At 43.4% G+C, this 19,628-nt stretch overlaps 1 protein-coding gene across 2 annotated transcripts in view; it reads left to right on the top strand.

Annotated features, from left to right (window-relative positions):
* The first annotated feature begins 200 nt into the window (after positions 1-200).
* Positions 201-19,628, top strand: part of Zdhhc9 (zinc finger DHHC-type containing 9) — a 41,117-nt gene continuing 21,689 nt past the window's right edge. The window contains exons 1-4 of one of the 2 annotated variants that reach the window (XM_021187592.2): positions 201-401; positions 2,030-2,319; positions 14,079-14,239; positions 17,394-17,552. In XM_021187592.2, the coding sequence (XP_021043251.1) occupies positions 2,153-2,319; positions 14,079-14,239; positions 17,394-17,552 (487 nt within the window). In that variant the 5' untranslated portion in view covers positions 201-401; positions 2,030-2,152. Of the gene's footprint in view, positions 1,605-1,718; positions 2,320-14,078; positions 14,240-17,393; positions 17,553-19,628 lie in introns of both variants that reach the window. The other variant, XM_029534456.1, reaches the window with a different exon arrangement.

The raw sequence follows: 19,628 nt of genomic DNA, 5'->3' as shown, positions 1-19,628 counted from the left end.
ATCCTGGTGCTCAGACCCCAGAGAGAAGCTGGCTGGAGCTTGGCAGGTGGGCTTGTAGCAAGGAGATGGGTGGGGGAGTGGGCGGAGGGATTCTGGAGTGACGTTCGACATAGCCAATGGTAGTACGCTTTGGGGGCGGGATGGAGGCACTGTGATCGTTTAGCCAATGGAGGACGAGCAACTACTGGAGCGACCTGGTGACGTGAGGAGCGTTCCATTCCGCCAGCGGTGGGCGGTTGCCACAGCTGGTTTAGGGCCCCGACCATTGGGGCCCCTTGTCAGGAGGAGGCACCCTCCCTGTCAGGGAGAAGTCGCTACCACCTTTGGCTTCTGAGGAGATCCCCCGGGACAGTGCACTTTCTGCCCTCAGTTGTCGGCCGAGTTCAGTGTCCCTTGTTCAGGTAACAAGGGGTGGGGGTGGGGGTCTCCGGGGCTCGGCTCTCTGGAGGGCTGCATCCCCCTTCAGCTCCGCCGGGACCCAGGGACGTTGGCACCGCCCTGCTTAGCTCGCCAGCCACGGAGCCCCTGGCCGGGGGTGACTACACGTGGCGGGGCGTGTGTGAGTGTGTACGAGCGTGTGGATGCGTGTGCGTGTGGATGTGGCGCGCGTCCCAGCCAGCCTGGGGCGGTGGTCGGCTGCGTGGCGGAGGCAGGGCGGGCCTCCCGAGGACGAGTCCGCTGCACTGTCCTGGCTTCTGGCGCTAAGCTGCTGAACCCGGTCGCTGCTTTCTGACGGATTTTAATTTTCCTTTTCCCAGGTTGGGTCCCCCTTCCTAGTCCTCGTTCTTTTGCTGGGTCAGTTTATGGAGGCGGGGGGGGGGGATTGTTATCCAGGTTAGTTTTACACAAAGGAAGTGATCTTTGCACCTCTGGGGCCCCCTCCCCTTTCCCAAGCCTTACACCTTTCCATCTTGTTGCTAGGCTCTTAGTCCCCTTTTGGACCTTTGCCCTCTCTAGCTCGGGAATGCTCTCTGGCTGGTTGTTTCTTGCTCATCGGGCTGCAGGCTTCCGCCTCATTCTTGCCAGCATGGGGCATGTGGTGCCAGTAAGTAGAGGACACAGCCTAGCACCTGAGAGGAAGGGAAGGATGACAGTGACTGGGAAAGGCGAGGCCCGGAAATCCAGGCTGCTGAATGGAGCTGTGATACTGGTGAAATGTCCTAGAAAGCCCCAAGGGACTTTTCTTAGCTGTTGCCACAGCCCTCAGCCACCCCAACCCCAGCATCAGTTGCCAACCATCCCAGGATCTCTCCTGTTTAAGGAAGCCTTTTTTAAAAAAAAATTATAATATGATATGGGTTAACAAACATTAAACTAGACCAGCAAGAAGATTTCATTTCGGACTCCAGAAGTTACAGAAGGTTTGATGAGGGGAAATCTGGTTTGTGGAAATACAATGTGTGTGTGCTTCCAGAATGCCCAGAACAGCCTACCCCAGCCAGACAGTTCCCTTGTTCCCTTCTCTGAGTAATATTTGAATACTGAAGAAAGAAAGAGAGGTACAGGAGGTATGGGAAGGGCTACTTAGGGACAAAGAACAACAATTATTTTTACAGCTCTCGTACTTTAGGTGACTAAAGAACCCCTGGGGTACAGTAGAAAGTGCTTGGGCCTGGCAGTCCTGGTGGGCATGCTTTCTCCTCAGCTTTGTTGCTGTGTGACCCTGAATATGTCATTTCCTCTCACTGGTCCTCAGTTTACTTATTTGTAAAGTTTAGTCATTAGGGTGGTCACTTGCAGAATTCCTACTTATTTCCAAGACTCATATCATCATAGTTAATCAAAATCATCAGCATGGGTTTAGAAACAGGATTGATTAAGAAATATCAGTCCCCTCCCCCTCTGGAGAACTGGTTTGTTTGTTTGTTTGTTTTCTTCCTTAGAGACCAAACAAGAGATCAGAAATAAAATTTTCAAACTTTCCCCACGCTCCTTCAGGCAGTGCTCATCTTTCTGTCTTTGGGAAATGAGGGTTTAGTTGTATTTTGTCACTCTTGTCTCAACACCTTTACCCCTTTCTTTTTCTTAGGGCTCTTGATAATGTTTGACCCAGTGGCAACACTAGTAAATGACCTGATTTTAAAGCTGGCCTCAGCCTCTGCATCTTCTCTCGAGTAGTCACAAAGCCCATCTTGGACCAGGAACTCCAATCATGTCTGTGATGGTGGTAAGAAAGAAGGTGACACGGAAATGGGAGAAACTCCCTGGCAGGAACACCTTCTGCTGTGATGGCCGCGTCATGATGGCCCGGCAAAAGGGCATCTTCTACTTGACCCTCTTCCTCATCCTGGGGACATGTACACTCTTCTTTGCCTTCGAGTGAGTTTTCATTGAACACAATTGTCTGATTATGGTTAATTTGGGTTCAAGGAATGACACAGTACCTCCTGGGCATTTGTGGTGGTTCTTGCATGATTTTACTCTTCTGTTAAATGATATCTATATGTTGTGTTTAATTGAATTCACTGCTTTGTGGTTATAGTAGAATACATACTTCCTAAAAAGGCTAAGAATTTTAATATCCTGATGTGGGGATACTCCTGACAAAGTTTGTCTTAATTATTCACCTCCTTTCACTGACAGTAACTTAATGATAAATGACTTTTTTTTTTCTACCCTTCCCAACTCTGGGAGTAACCCTTGTTGTTATAACACCCCTCAACAATATCCACTTCATCTGCTATTCAGGGTCCTATAAGCCCTAGTTCTTACGTAGCAGTTCATTTGAAAACCAAACTGAATCGAGAACCTGAAGATTGGCCCCAGCATCAGCTGTACCACAAAGGAGCTGTGGGAACGCCATATAGGTGCTTTTGAAATGTGAGTTGTTCTTTCTTTCAAAAATCACTCAGCATCCTAAGGCTACACAGAGAAACCCTGTCTCAAAAAGAAAAAAACCACTGAGTATTAAAAAAATTTTTATAAACGTTCTGTGTAAGCCTGATGCTAGCTTTGGGGTTACTTTTTTATGCAATGTGATGCCTAGTACTAGAGATACTGTTTGAAGTCTGTGTAGGTCACTGCTCCAGGGAGGTGACCAGTAGGAGTCTAGTGTACTGTGGCATGATTACTGCGTACACTGAGAATGATTCCATGCTCTAGGGATGGGAGCAGTGCTAATTGTTTTGGGATTACTGTATTAAGGAGGACCTTGAGGAAACAAGAGGTGTATGTGTGTCTACTGAGGCCATACCTGATGTGAGCCTGCCATGGGTGACCTGGAAACAGATTTCTCATCCTGGGGTGTGGTTGACAGATGCCAAGGGGGCTCCTCAACCAAATGGAGCTGCAGCCCACTGGGGCTCACTTTTGCCTTTCTCTAAGGGCTCCAGGCTTTCACTGTGCATCTCAGAGTGATTTGGGGACTACTTTGCTAGACTTTCGATGGTTGCGGCTGGCTTGAGGAACAGCAGTGGGAACAGTGTTATAATGCTCTATAACAGCGCTGGTAAAATAAGATCAAATGAACTCATAGCTAAAGGTCCTTTTGTTGTTACTGCCTCTGACTTTGTGGATGTTTTCTGTGAAGTTAGGCAGGTTGCTGAAGGCTTCTTACCTCTTTTCCATTCTGAGTTTTATGGCTCAGTGTGTGTATGTGTGTGTGTGTGTGTGTGTGTGTGTGTGTGTACACATGTACCATGTGCTTCCGTGTGGTACAAGTGAGCATGTGCAGCCAGCCAGGCAGGGTTATGCATAACACAAAACAGCTTGCTTTCCTTCAGCTCCCTCTTTGCACGTTTCTCTTGCTTCATTTCTGCGTTTCTTCGTGAAGGAAGCACACATTGAATTCTGATGCCAGTCTCTGTCTTTTTTCTTCCTTTGGTTCCATCTATCTCTGTCATTAGATGCTTATGATTGGAATTTCTCATGACAGAAACGAGACTTGTTTCCAGGCTAAGGCTGAGTTGGTAGTTCTGGGTCCAGAAAATCTCTGCTTTGGTCAGAAAAACATGGGGTTTAGAGCTGTGGCTTTTTTGGCTTTTTTTTTTTTTTTTTTTTCTTTTCTGTACCTGGAAGGCTTAAAGAGACTGTGACTTGGATCTGTTCCACTTAGGCCCCTGAAGGCCTCTGAAGAAAACTGCCCATGGGATGAAGCGTCTAATTAGCTAAATTACTGTTCAACAGAGGCGTGATAAGTTTTCTTCTGAGATGATTCTCGTTTCGAAATTATTCCTTGTTTTTTTTTTTTTTTTTTTTTTTTTTTAACATGAAGAGTGAAGTTGTTTGTAAAAGTGCCCCGAGTTCCAGCTGTCTGTTTGAAAGAGTAAATATTTCAAAAGTAAAGGCTGGGGGAGGGAGGGGAGAAGGAAGTCAATGTGTTAGGAGTGGAATGGGGAAGTGTAAATCTGACCAAAGAGGAGGACTCCAGCAATGAATGCTTTCATGTGATGAATGCTTTTAATAAGTAAGGCGGAGTCTGGTGTGTGTGTGTGTGTGTGTGTGTGTGTGTGTGTGTGTGTGTGTATACCTGGTCTTTCTGCATCACATATGCAGACGAATAGATAATCAAAGTGGTGGTTGCCTTGTGCCTATCCAATGCTAGGCTGTACAAGGCACAGCAACATAACTGTGAAGAATGGAGTTTTTTTTTCTTTCTTGTTGATTAGTCAATAATTTATTCTGCGTCAAATAGTAGAGGGTAGGATTTGGAGGACAGAGTTGGGACTCTAATGTTAGTATTAAGATGCGATGAGACCTTAGGAAACCAGATCGATGATCTAGTCCCTATTTTCAGGCAATGATGATAGCATTTGACTCTACACTTGATCTTAGCCAAGTGACCAAGAAATGATAGGTGAGCATATTTGGATACACAGATTGCTGTCTGTTTTCATTCTCAAATTATCAGTAAGCCTAGGTTCCATATCGTGTGGCTGTTACATTTTTGCCTCCCAGGAAGATAGTTCAAATTTTGCTACGCATCTGGATGTGCTTTTTATCAACCTGGTCCCGTCCGCAGCAGGTGCTTCGGAAAAAGCACGAGCAGATTTATGGCTGCGTTTGGCATAACCGCGGGCCAGCCAGATGGCTTGAGCAGCCTGGTCAGTCCTGTGGGTGCCCCCTTCATGAAAATCGTGCAAGTGCCAGCCTTGTGTTTTGAGATTTTGCCTTTCCAAATCTCGAGTCTTCAAAGTGATCTGCAATTTTCAGTGGACATGTTGGATGCTGGATCCATAAAATGACCTAAAAGACCTTTTGCTTGGGAGCCGTTAGCACCAAATCGTTAGAAGTTAGGTGGTCATCCTTCAAGGTTGCTGTCGCAGAGTGGACGGTCAGTACAAAGCTGTTAAACCTCTGGTAGCTCTGTCTGAGATTCTGCCTGTCTGTCTGAAAGGGCCCTGAAGGCACCAAAAGGGAGTGCAGATTACCAACAGGTACTTATCTTTGTGGTAAATCTATATAATGTTAAAAGTGGAGTGAAAATTGCAAAACGCTTAAAGGCCAAGTATTTTCTGATTGATTCTAGGGCTGGGGTATTTAGGAAATGTGTGTGTGGGTGCCAGTTTCAGCTTTCAACCCAACGAATGATACTTACGCCTTTCTGCTTGAATCCTTATGTTGGAACCTTATAGCAGAATGACCGTGACAATCTGTGAACTGTCCAGCTACTCAAAAGCTTTTGTGATATTTGGTTTAACTCAACGTCCTGAGGAAGTGTAGACTTTGGGAAAGGATCAAACACATTGTCTTCTGGAATGAACTTGTTAGGTTTCTCTTTTAACTCTGTGACCAGATTTCTAGAGGATCAAAGTCCCCAAACATTTTATGTGGCAAGCAGGGCTGTATGACCCTTGACCCCTCCACAGAAGTGTGTGCTGCTATGCTTGGTGTTTATGCTCTCTGCGTGCTGTATGTGGAGGAAATTGTATCAAGGCGCTGTCAGACCAATTTTTGTCAGATTGGTCCCTATGGGTGCTTTTTGATGTGCATATTAGAAGAGAAGTCACTAAATTGAATAAGCTATAAAAAGGATTTATAATATTGCATAGTAATTATCTCAGTTCTAGCCCACCCAATATTTCCTCCTTTTTCAAATTCCTTTAACACCCTCTCATTGTGCCTAATAATCACGTGACATGCCTTATACTTCTGAATTCTTATTTTGATTTTTTTTTTTGAGCTAGGTCTCAAGTAGCTCAGGGTGGCTTTGAATTTTCTGTGTAGCTAAGGATAACCCGGAGCTCCTGATCCTTGCTTCCTTCCACCCACTGAGTGTCGGCATCCCAGATCCGTGTTACCACACCCAGCTTGGGTATTTTCTGTTTCTATTGGGTTTACACTCCTCTTTTGTTCCATAGAGCTTCAAGCACTTTCAGGCTCAGGTGTTATCTCCTGTGTCTGTAGCCCCCTGTGGTGATTCTGCACTGGAGTAGGTTGTCAATAAATGTTGCCAGGATGCATTTAAAATTCCAGTCTCGACTCACAGAATCCTAGCACAGTAGCGCTATAAAGGGCTCGGGAGACTATCTCCATCCTTTTGTGGTTTAGGAAATCAGGCCCACAGCAGTGAGCAAATTCAAGATCTGTTGAATGCTCATCTTTTAGCTATGGAATCATGAAGGCATTCAAATTATTTTATTAAAGTTGTGTGTAGCGGTAAGCTCATGCTCCTAGTAGGAAACCAAGGATGATTTTGTCCAGAACTGACAGCATTCTGGCATGGTATTCTTGCAGGAGCACCGTGGCTTATCTCTCTCTCTCTGAGTGAAGATTTCAAATGTAAGATGCTTTATGAGTTCTTGAAGCATCATTGCCTCTGTTGCCACTCCTATGCCTGGAACCTAGGATGAGAAGTGCTGAGTGAAAGATTGAGCAAGATATGCTTCTTCCCTAGACACTCTGGGTGCTCATGACTCAGTGGAAAGCTGATCTGACAACAGTTAAACAGGTTTAAGGAAATACAGAACTACAGAGGCGAAAGCCATACTTTGACTTTATGTGGGCGACATCTGTTCTGTACATGGCCAGCCAAATGGCTGTTTTAGAATTCTATCAGGGCCAATGACCTTTTGATTATCAGTCTGTTACAGTTCTTCTTGAGACTAGGTCTCATGTAGCCTTGGTTAGCCTCAAATGTGCCATGTAGCCGAGGATGACCTGGGACTCTTGATCCTCTTTTCTCTATCTCTTCAGGGCTGAGATTGCAGGCATGTGTCACCATGTCTGGTTTTATGTAGTGCTGAGGTTGGAACCTCAGGCATCCTGAATGCTAGACAAATACAATAGTAACTGAGCCACATCCCTAGCTGTCAGCTTTATTCTTGATAAAGTATGTTCTTTGAAGACGTGTCTCCCAAACACTTTTATTTCCTTTAATAATTCTCTATGGTTCTTTCATTCAGAGTTCCTCTCTGTGTTTTAAATCTCTCACTCAGTTTTTATAATGATGGCTTACCTACTGTCAATCTGCATTTAAAATGTTCGTTAAAGTTTCATCTAGATGAATACTGTCCTTTCTCTCCAACCCAAAGCCTCACAAGTGTCCTCCTATTGAGCTGCACCCCTCACACACACACACACAGGGTTATATTCTTTCTTTTCTTGAGATGGGGATTTCTTTATGTTGTTCAAGTGTTCAAGTGCCTTTGAACCCATGTGATCCTTCTACTTCAGCTTCACAATTATATGGGACTGTAGGCAAGAAAGAGAGTGAGTCATTTGTTTGTGCTGTTTGGTTGTTTTCTAAAGGGCCCACTTAGGCAGGCCTGGCCTGCAACTTTCTAAGTAACTCACACGGGTCTTTAATCTGCCATCTTTCTTATCCCGGTCTCCCTTATCCCGGTTTCCTGAGTGCTACGATTATAGGCATGCGCCTCCATGCCAGTTGAGAATGGAACTTAATAAGTATTCAGCTCTCTGTTTTGGAAAAGCTGAGCGCAAAGAACAAAGTTGACATTTATTGAGAAGCTTACTGAGGGAGAAAAGAGACTTCAGAAGTCTTCCTCCTCAGAGCGGCCAGAGCCAGTATTGTTTAAGAGTGAACAAAGGACGCACCTTGTGTCTCTTGCCAAATCAGGAAGCTAGGTAATTCAGTGTAATTAGTGGGATGGCTCTGAATTGGAGCAATGAGAAGACAGTAGCCTTGTGATGATGATTAGATAAGGCTAGTTAATGGAAGACCTTGGAATACTGGTCTGTGGACTTTGGGGAAACACACACACACACACACACACACACACACACACACGGTTGGCAGCAGGGACCTTGGAATACTGGTCTGTGGACTTTGGACACACACACACACACACACACACACACACACACACACACACACACATGGTTGGCAGCAGGGAATTGTTCCAAGTTCTTAAGCAAGGGTATAATATGATTGAAGTTTAAAAACTGTCATTACAGCTAACATTTGGCAATTACTGAGTAGATATGCCTGGGTACATACTATGCATCTCCTCTAAAAACAAAACAAAACAAAACAAAACAAAACAAAACAAAATAAAAGGAAGAAGAATTTTTACCACCACAGAATAGAAAATGCTTGTTTGGTTCATTTTTCTCCATTTCTATTGAAGCACAAAGGTTGTGTATTTTACTTTGGCCATTATGTAGCAGAATGTCTCAGAGGTTGATTTTCAGTTAAGTTTTTAGTGTTCAAGGAGAGTTCCTCCCTTTCAGCAGACTCTGAGTGTAGCTATAATAACCTTGAAACTGTGTTCTGGGTGGTGGTTCTACATGATTACTTTGGTCTAGAGATAAAGCCCTGTTAGTCTGCTTGGCTTGCCTTCACAGACTACTACAGACTCTGCTTTCTCAACAGACTTTTGTGTTTTCCAATTCTAGAGGCCAGAGAGCCTTATGCCAAAGTACTGGCAGAGTCAGGGTCTGGTAAGGACCTATATCATGGCTTAGAGGTATCTGTCTTCTTGCAACCTTCTCATATCATAGAAAGGCAAGGAGACTCTTGTTAGTATGAGTCATTAATCTTATTCATGAAGATGGAGACTTCACTTGACATAATTATTTCATTTACCGAGGGCTTCATCGGAACTGCAGATACTATTGAATTGGGGTTGGGATTTAAGCATGAATTCGGTGGTAAAAAGAAGCATTCAATGCATGCCAGGGAAATAATGAATAAGAAGACAACTATCCACCTATATCTGGAGGACTGGAAATGAAGTGTTATTTCTATCATGTTAGGTCAAAGGGTATCATTAGTCTGGGTCCTTAGGCCCATCTTGCTGTTAAAAGCACAGTTCTTCCTTAAAGCCATCCTTAACAGCTGCTATTGGAATAGTTTCAACAGCCACCAGTTCCCCAAGAGAGCTCTTTGCTGACCACTTACAGTCCAGAGTCAGATTCACCATTCTAACACTTGATTATTGCTCTCATCTTCTGCTTTTGCTGTTTCATATGGTAGCTATGTTTTCCCCCAGAAAATTAGCTCCTATTTTTCTTGTTCTTCAGTTGTTAGACCAATAAATACTTGTTGGCTTATTGATTGTGCTGATAAAAGAGCAAAACAAAACATTAAAAATGTAGGAAGAAAGCTATTAGGGACTTAGAGACAGAGTGTTATGTAGAACAACCCAGGCTTGCAGGCTGTGAGGCAGAGCCCTAACATGGAATCTGGTCTCTTACCAGCTTCACTCATGAATCTGTTTTGAGATTTTTTTTCAAGTTAATTGAAGTCCAACAAACTAGCATGCTGGGGGTGGGGCATGGGACATGACGCATTACCCTAGCCTGGCACTGCTGGATACTGCTAGTCAGTACCAGGCTGTGGCTCATGGGAACATATGGGAATCCAGTATTCTAGCCCAGCTATGGCAGTCTGAGGGTCAGTCAAGGAGTTGGGAAAAGATATTTTAAAATGATAATGCTCCTTCAGGTATCAGAAATGAATGCTTAGTGGGCATCTGGTTTATTTATAAAGCAAGAATGGGGACATCTAAGCCCTAGAAGGAGGAAAGCCTCCTGGCGCTCAGAATACAAAGGAGACTTCTGTTTCCATGAGCGTATGAAATCATGATTCTAAGAAATGATATAGCTGGAAAGTAGAAGGGACTTTAAAAAACAATTAGCTTCTGCTTGTAGCTGAAAGATCAAGTCTTCCTGGAGGACAAAGTGGTGCAAGTTTGAGGTTACCTTGACTTTAGGTAATTACTACTAAATTTTCAAGGAGCTTATTCCTATCAAAGATAGACTTCCAGCTTTCTGCAGTTATGAAACTTAAAAAAAAAGGTTAAAATGTTTGTAAAGTGCCAAATACAAACTATATTTATAGTGGACAACATAGTCAGATGCATTCATATTTTGTAGAATGGTTAAAATGTAGCTTCTTAACACATGAAGCAAGCATTTCATACACTTACAATTTTTGTGGAGAGAACATTTAAAATCTATTTTGAATCATTTTCATTTTTTTGCTATGAACTACAGTCACTATTATTGGTGGTGGATCTCTTGAATCTACTCTTCCTTAATGAAGTTATGTGACCTTTGACCAATTGTCTCCCTAACCTCCCCACATTGAGGAAGACCTTTTATTGACACGTGTTTCTCCGTGTTGCTTAGGATGGTCTTGAACTCATGAACACAAATAGTCCTCTTGACTCAGGCTCTTGAGTAGCTGGGACTATAGACATACACCCCCATTCCTTGGTTACGAGGCTGTTTTTATTTAAACGTGTTTATTTAGAAGAGAGACCATCATAGGCTGTAGTTCAAGGTAGTCTTAGTTGCTAGCTCCCATGTTTCCTCTTATTTGGAGTAGAAAGGCCTGTTGGTCCCCCATCTGCCTTTCTAACCACGCCCATACACTACGGACAACTGGCTGCCTGTAGCCTCTCTCTGGAGAGAGTGATACAATGAGCCTGTTGTGTGCTTGTTGACATACAGAGTGGATTGTTTTAGCAGGTGCAGGAGATAGTCTGTATGGAGATTACAGAGACCTTTATCCTTGATGGTGGAGAATAATTCAAATGGAAGTTGTCTTTTGTCTAGTCTACAGCAGGTGTTGGGATTGGATTTAGTCAAGCTTTGGTTCTTCTTTTGCAGGGACCAGCAGTGCTTTGAAGTTCTCCTTTGGTGATGGTTTTGTTAGCTCCTTAAATAAAAAGAAATAAGGTTGCTGGGTGATTAGAAGCTCTTGCTGCTCTTGAGGGGGATCTGGGTTTGGTTCCCAGCACCCATATGGTGGCTCACAACCAGCTCTAACTCCAGCCCTAGGAGATCCAATGCTTTCTGCTGACCTCCGGGGGTACCAAGCATGTGCATGGTCCACATACCTACATGTATACAAGTCATTCATACAAATAAAAAGAGCAACACCCTCCCTTCCGTGGATAATCCGATAGCTCTGCTGTTTTGAAGCTTAAAAAAATATAATTACATGATTTTCTCCTTCCCTTTCCTCCTACCAATCCCTCCCATGAACCTCCCCCTCCCTGTAGAAATATGGCCCCTTTTTCTTTAGTTGTTATTGTTAGACACATACCCACACAACGTGTTCAGTCCTTTTAGTGTTAAGATAGCCAATTAGAGGGCTCTTCCTTGGGCAATTAGAGGACTCTTCCCTGGGGCCAGACTATTTCTCCTGCTCTTAGCATTCCTTAGTTGCTTGCAGTTCTTTGTTTATGGGTGGGGCCCCATGAGATTTCCCTCTTTCCTGTGGATTGGAGACTATATTCAAGGCAGTCAGTCCTGGAGACATTGCTTCTTTGTTTTGAAGATCGATCTTACAGATGATCAATGACTAGGGAGATAGCTGTTTTCTCTTACTGTAGTAATTACACTTGACTTCTCATGAAGCATGACTTTATAATTCTCCTGTGTCCTTTGGATCTCTGGCAAGTGGTGGTGACTTCTGTTTCTGAATTTACTTTTTGATTATGTGTTCCTGTGATGGGAGGAATGGAAAGGAGTCTACAAACGAGTGATATGTATGACCCTTAGTTACCCGGACCCCATTTGCCAGATCCTTTAGCTCTTGGCATGCTCGCTCCATATCCTTTTGACTTTTAGGAGGAGATAACGCATTGTAAAAAGAAAACTTAAGACCACGAATTATATTTTAAAACAAATAGGCCACTGAAAGCATTTTGTAGGCTCAATGCACATGCTCCCTTTCACTGTAAATACTGATTAGCCTAATATAACAGTGAGTTACCAACCCCCTCCCTGTGCAGTTATGTTGTGGAAGGGAGGCAGGGGAGTATCTCCTGGGGGTTGTTCTACAACTGGAGCAAACATGCAGCCTGGGGTTAACCATTTGCCCTGAATAGACTGCAGCTTGCTCACTTGCCGAGCTGATGAAGTAAGCTTTTTCCCTAGCTTCCTTTCTTTGCTCTCCCTCCACTCCTTGCTCACCCACTTAGAGTCTGCCTCCAGTGATGATCTCTGTTTTCAAGGAGAAATGTGCCTTGGGAGGAGATAGATAAAAATAGGTCAGTGATACTGCTCATCGCAGACTCTCATTCATTCCGTTTGATAGTCCAGATCAACAAGTATTTATTGATAGCTTCTTGGTTCCCTTACTTGAATGGAGAGCTAGCAGATCTAAAATCAGAGGCCAATGGTAATGAAGGTCATTTACTTAGTGTGTATTATGCATCAAGTATCCTTTTAAGTACGTTTTTATACTGGTGCATCTGGTCCACACAAGGACCTCATGGAATACTATTAGTATCCCCATTTTACAGATCAGCTATCACCCAACTGGGAGTTGGTAGAACCAGAATTTGAACCCAAGGTTCCAGGAGACCAGTTTCTTGTTCTTATGAAGTCGAGTTGAGGGAGGTGAAATCAACGTACTGATAGAGAGCTAGGAAATGCTGCAGGGCCTTCATAGTGAAGCTACGGGTGGGCAGGAGGATGGGGAGAATGGAATGCCACTTATCATAGGCCTTTTGTAGGAGACAAGACTTCTTTAAGTCCCAAATTCTTCATCTATCAATAAATATAAGGGGTCCTACCTTGTAGCTTTGGTGTGAGTCTTGGATGAAATAAGGTGTTTAAAGTAGTTAACTCGGTGCCTGGTAGATGGTAACTTGTAGTTGCCGCAATGACAACTACAATGATGTTTCTAGGACCTGAAAGATAAGTCCATTTGGGATATGGAGAGGAAAAGATGCATCATGGGGAAAAGACAGAAATAGACATGGTGTTGGGAAGTGGTGCTAAGGAGGTTTCTTATCCCATCGGTGATGGTCATTCATCACCCACTAGCTGAGCTATTTGAGGAGACCGAATGAATGAATGTTACAGACTCAATCAGCAGCCTAGAAGCTTTCCGCTGCTCTCAAAGTGAGCTGAGCTCCCCTCTGTGTGCCACTGTGAACCTGCTTCCTGATTGTCCCTGTTTTTTTTTCTCTTCTTCATCAAGCTCAGTCCTAATGCCAGATGAGTGGATGAACAGCTCTGCATGGTCTCAGAGCAAAAGTTCCCTATGGTGCTTACAAGTCCAGGCTTGTATACTTCTCTGTCCCCAGCCAGTGTCAACCTTTCCTGAGGCAGACACACTGTTCCTAGGGGCCTGATAAGAGGCATAAGTTATATGAGGTATGAGTTATCTTAGGTGTAAGGGAGTTCCCTTGAGATTGTTTTTGTATGCCATAGGTGACCTCAATTAATGAAGTATGTACTGAAAATACAGTGTGTTCAGAATCACATTTTTATTAACATTTTCTTTATTGATTTATTTTTCCCCTTTTTCTTTTTATTAGATATTTTCTTTATTTACATTTCAAATGTTATCCCCTTTCCTAGTTTCCCCTCAGAAAATCCCCTATCCCCTCCCACCTTCCTCTGCTCACCAACCCACCCACTCCCATTCCTGGCCCTGGCATTCCCCTATAGTGGGGCATAGAACCTTCATAGGACCAAGGGTCTCTCCTCCCATCGATGACCAATTATCAGAATCACATTTTAAGTGTTTGGAATATTTAGGGGAAGTAAATAATGCAGTATTTGTCCTGGAGATCTTCTGTTCTTGTTGTAGAGACCAGATCGATACAGTTGCAATAGCCGGATACACACACACACACACACACACACACACACACACACACACACACACACACACAAACTTGACAAAACATTGACTTGCTTCCTTTCTTCAGGTGTCGCTACCTGGCTGTTCAGCTGTCTCCTGCCATTCCTGTGTTTGCTGCTATGCTCTTTCTTTTCTCCATGGCCACGCTGTTGAGGACAAGTTTCAGTGACCCTGGAGTGATTCCTCGAGCACTACCAGATGAAGCGGCTTTCATAGAAATGGAAATAGGTGAGTCTGGGAGGCTGTTAGCAAGTTGTAACATAGTGGAGTAATGATAGCAGTTGTGGATTCAGTCCGCTATTCCAGTTGTTTTCTCTGAGATCCTGTGACTACCTGTGACTTCAGTAAGACAGGTACCACAAGCCTGTGAAGCCACATGTGCTTTCTTATCCGAGGTGCTGGGAGTTTGTTACCGGGGTATGGCTGAATTGTTTCCAAGACAGTGTCTTTTCCATTTTTGAGGAGGTCATCCTACATCTGTTTGCTGAGGGAAGCTATAAACCATCTCCCCCTAAAAATGCTCTTTTTTTTTTTCATATACCTACAACTTTGGATATAGTTTCAGAATTTCATAGCTCTTCTGAAGGGCATTCATGGGTCCCTGACCAAGAATTCCTGCTTTGGGGGGAGGGCTGGCAGGTTGCAGGAAGTGAGAGAGAGAGAGCAATCATGGCACCAGGAACCACTCAGAGGAGTAAAGGGACAGATTTCAGGCTCAGAACTATACAGTTCGCAACTCTGAGGTTGGAATGTAGCACCACCAGGAGCCATATGGGCTTCATGAATTTAAAAAGAACATCCAAGGCTGGAAAGGGGATATCCTGGGGATTCCCACTGCGAAGAAGTCAGTGATGCAAGCACTAGAGGCAAGTGGGGGAGGGGCGCTACTAGCTCAGCAGCAGTGGCTACGTTAAGTGTTTCACAATTTTGTTTTGACAGTAGCTTGAGTCCACATCCAAACAAGATAAGAGTAGAAAAAGTGTCCAGGACTTGGTCTGTCACCTCCTTGTTCCTTGGGAATTGAGCCAGCTTCCCGCTGCCCCCCCCCATGCTAGGCACGTGCTCTACTACTGAGCTGTATGACAAGCTCTGTGACCCAGAACGTGTCATGCTAAGCATCCGTGCCAGTAGAGTGCCAGTCTGTGGCTGGCCGCTAGCTCCTTGACGTTGCCCTGGAGGCTGCTACTCCTTTCTGTGTGTTTATTTGAACTGTTTTCCCTACTTATCATGATCATATTTCTTTGTGGAAAAACTCAGTTTTAGTTGAGCCAAGGAGAAAGTGGTTTGCACATACATGTCTTGGCTCCAACTGCATGGGGTGAGGTCAGTGCAGCGATGGTGAGCATAATGTAGAGGCGAGGGGCTTGGTGCCATAAGATGAACCCACATGCGGATGAGAAAGTAGCCTATGAAACAGTAATACAGCTAGAGAAAAAAGAAAACAGAACAAAAGAACAATTCCCCCTCTGTCTTGCTCTTAAGTACTCCCTGTTCTACTCCCGGGTCTCCCCTGGTTTCTGCCATGAACCCTGTGTTCTGTGCATGCTCCTGTACAGCACACATAAGGAAATATTAAAGTGGCATGTTGGGACTTAATCATCATCTATGAGCAGCTAGCCTCATCTTCTTGGGCCTTGTTACACACTGTCAAATGTTTCTTCTCACAACACCTACCCCACTCTGCATGAAAAAGAAAAATGTTCAAAACGAATGCTTTTCGAATGATACCTTGTGGCAAAGGTGCAGTGAGCCCCGCACCTCTCATATGCTGTGGATGGAGAGACATGCAAATTCATACAGTCTGTCTGGGAAGCAGTTTGGCAATAAGCAAAATGGCATTAAGGGTTTGTATCCTTTGTCCGACTAATTAAGGACTCCTTAAGGGAATTATCAGATATTTAAAATAACCTACCATGGAAATGTTTCAGTGTGTTTTTCTTTTATTTCTTTAATATAAATACAGCCATTTTGATACAAACAAGTTACCCCCTTTAAAAAGGAATTTATCATAAAATAATACTTATTCAGTGTATGGATGTATGCATGCATTTATTTTGCAGTGGTAATTGCATGTACCACTGTGTGTATGTGTGTCTGTGTAGGTCAGAAGACGTCATTCTGGAGTTGGTTCTGTCCTTCCAGTAGGGACCACACAGGTCATTAGACTTGGCAGCAAATGCCTTACTCCGCGTGCTGAGCTGTCTTCGCTAGCCTTTCCTCCTTCTTGGCTTTGAAACAATTTTTTAGAGATGCAGCTCTTTTTTATTTTCTGTGTATGGGTGTTCTGCCTGCATGGATGTAAGTGCACTGTGTAAATGGAGTACCCACGGAGGCAGCAGAGGACATTGGATCCCTAGAACTGGAGTTTCAGACAATTGTGAACTGCCATGTCTGTGCTGGGGACTAAACCCAAGCCCTCTGCAAGGGAAGCAGTTGTTCTTAACTGAGGAGCCATCTGTCCAGGCCCTTGAAATATTTGTTTAATTGACATATATTGATTGTATATGGCATTAGGCTTCACAAGGACACTTTCATATTAGTATATAATGTACTTTGAGCATGCTCCTCCCCTCTAGACTTGTTTGTTTGAGGCAGAGTCTCATGTAGCCAAGGCTGGTCTCTAATGTGTACTGTATCTGAGTTTTTCCTCAAATCCTAAGCCTACTGCTTAGCTCCCAAGAGCTCAGATAGCAGACATGTGCTGCTATTAAGAAGGACACTCTTAATTGTAGTTCTCTTTGAATTTTGTAGTAGAATTACTAGGCTATAGAGCATATACATTTAAAATTACTATACTTGCTAATGTGTTGTTCACTGGTAAGATAAGTTTGACCTTTCTGGGTATAATATATTTATCTTCTTTTTGATATTTGTTAATTATAGTAGGTAGAAATAGTGATTGTGTATATATATATATATATATATATATATATATATATATATATATATATATTTGAGATGGGATCTTACCATATAGCCCTCGCTGGCCTGGAATTTGTTTTATAGACTGGATTGGTCTGGGACTCACAGAGATCTACTTGCTTCTGTCTCCTGGGCACTGGGATTAAAGGCATGTGAACAACATGTCAAACTATGTTTTAATTTTATTTATGTGATTATTAGTCAAATAGACGCTTACATTTCTTTTTAAATTTTTTCAACCCAACACCCTTGAAGACACATCTTTTCACATGTACATCACAGAGTTGTATAGCATTCAGTAGATGTGTGGCAGATACCGGGTGTGGTGTGATGTTGAAATCCTAGTCTAGAAGTGTTTGTCTGGAAAAGAAGAGCCCTTACCTCTCATGGCCTGCATGTTTGGAGACTTTGGACTCAAACAAAGAATAGCAGTGAATTAAAGCTGTTTTACTGATTACAGAAGCCACCAATGGTGCCGTGCCACAGGGCCAGCGACCACCTCCTCGTATTAAGAATTTCCAGATAAACAACCAGATTGTGAAACTGAAATACTGTTATACATGCAAGATCTTCCGGCCTCCCAGGGCCTCCCATTGTAGCATCTGTGACAACTGTGTGGGTGAGTAAAACCAAGGGGACATTGCCTGTGGGATAGGCTCAGCTAAACATGGGGTCTCACAGTGGCCAGTGGCTCTTGGGAAAATTCAGTGGGAATGAGAAGGTAGATTCAGATAGGAAACAAGGTAGATTTAGATTGGAAAGAATCTCCTACACAGCAGCAGATCAGCTATACTCATGACTAACCAAAAAAGTCTTTGATAAATGGGGAACAATACCTGTTTGGGAAATCTCAATTTTCCTGTACTGGATCCATGTCGGGTGTGGCCCACTTTACAAAGGAGGAGAATAACATCATCATCCACTGGAAGGCACTTCTGAGGAATGCCTATGGCAGAAGTGGCCCTCTTTGTGTTCCCACTCTGTACTAGGCACTGTGCTGAGTACTTTTCCTTTCTCTCATTCAAGGCTCATAGCAACCCCCAGAAATCAGTATCATCCCTGAAGAGCCTTTGTGTAAGTTTGTGTAATTGGCATGAGATGATACTTGATTTGGTCTGATGTCTAAGCCTTTATTTTTTTATAATGTCTTTGCTCTTGCTACATGTGTGTAGGTGGGCAGAATACAAGGTCTGTGTTTCCATCTGCACATATGGGGCTTAGTTATATATACTTCCTACTTTGTGCTGAACTCTGGAGAAGATCATACACAGATAATAAAGCTGCTCATTGATAGGTATATATGTGACATTGCTGTTGTCACTGATGTAATTCTAACATTTTAAATGCTGTATATCATGTCTGAGAGCCTTGCTTTCTTCCTACTAGCCAATTCTTCAGGCAGTGTTTGGGGAGATGTATATTTCTTTATGTGGTCTGAATTGATATGTGGATTGGATTTTATAAATCACAATTTTAAATGGACTAGGAAATCCTATTTAAATAAGATCTGATGTGAAGGTTTCATGAAGAATTCCCTCTCCCTCTCCTTATTAATATTCTTCAATAGGAAGAACTCACACAAAAGATAGCTCAGTGGTTAGTAATTCTGGTTGCTCTTCCAGAGGACCTGAGTTTGATTCCCAGCACCAACATGATGGCATCTGTAACTTTAGTTCCAGGGGATCTGACACCCTCTTCTGGCCTCTGTGAGTACTAGGCATGCATGCAGCCAAACCCATACACATAAGAAAAATAATAAAATAATTACACAAGTTGATTTTTTTGTGTGTGACAGGATATCTCTATGTATGTCTAGGTGTCCTGAAACTTTCTATGTAGACCAGGCTGCCCTAGAACTCACAAAGATCTGCATGTGTCTGCCTCCCAGGTGCTGGGATTAAAGACATATGCCACCATACCTAGCTTACAAGTTGACTTTCTAAAAAGCACAGACACTCTATAAGAAACATAGACAGTGCATAAAACAGGAAATTTACTTACCAAATGACATGGAAATATGTCCATACCTACTAATAATCAGAGAGATACGTGTTAAAACTGGATGTTTTTCAAAAACATTTAATTTTTTTCCTGACAAATCTCATGACATATACAATATGTCTCGGTCCTATCCACATTCAATACCCCCCTCCCAAGTCCCCAGAACCTCCAACACATGCCTTTCCCACCTTCATGGCCTCTTCTTTTAATTCTTTATAACACACAAGTCCAGTTAATGCTGCCTGCATGTGCATGGTGGTAGTGGGGTCACTTATTATCTGGCAACTGCACTCCTAAAGAAAAATACAGCTCCCCACCCTCCAGCAGCCAATGATTGCCCGTAGTGCTTCAGCTACAGATGGAGCACCGTTAGTCTCTTCTCCATCCATGCTGGAAGAATTATTGTCATCGTTGTTGTTGTTGTTGGTGGTGGTGGTGGTAGTAGTAGTTGTTGTTTTTGAGACAGGTTTTCTCTGTGTAGCCGTGACTGTCCTAGAACTCACTCTGTAGACCAGGCTGGCCTCGAACTCAGAGATTTGCTTGCCTCTGCCTCTGCCTTCTGCATGCTGGGATTAAAAGGTGTGCACCCCACACACAATAATAGTGGGGGATTTCAATACCTCACTCTCACCAATGGACAGATCCTGGAAACAGAAACTGAACAGAGACACGTGGACACTAACAGAAGTTATGA

Source organism: Mus pahari, chromosome X (assembly GCF_900095145.1).
Source record: "Mus pahari chromosome X, PAHARI_EIJ_v1.1, whole genome shotgun sequence".
Taxonomy (NCBI): Eukaryota; Metazoa; Chordata; class Mammalia; order Rodentia; family Muridae; genus Mus; species Mus pahari.
This window is presented reverse-complemented; position numbering and strand designations above follow the sequence as displayed.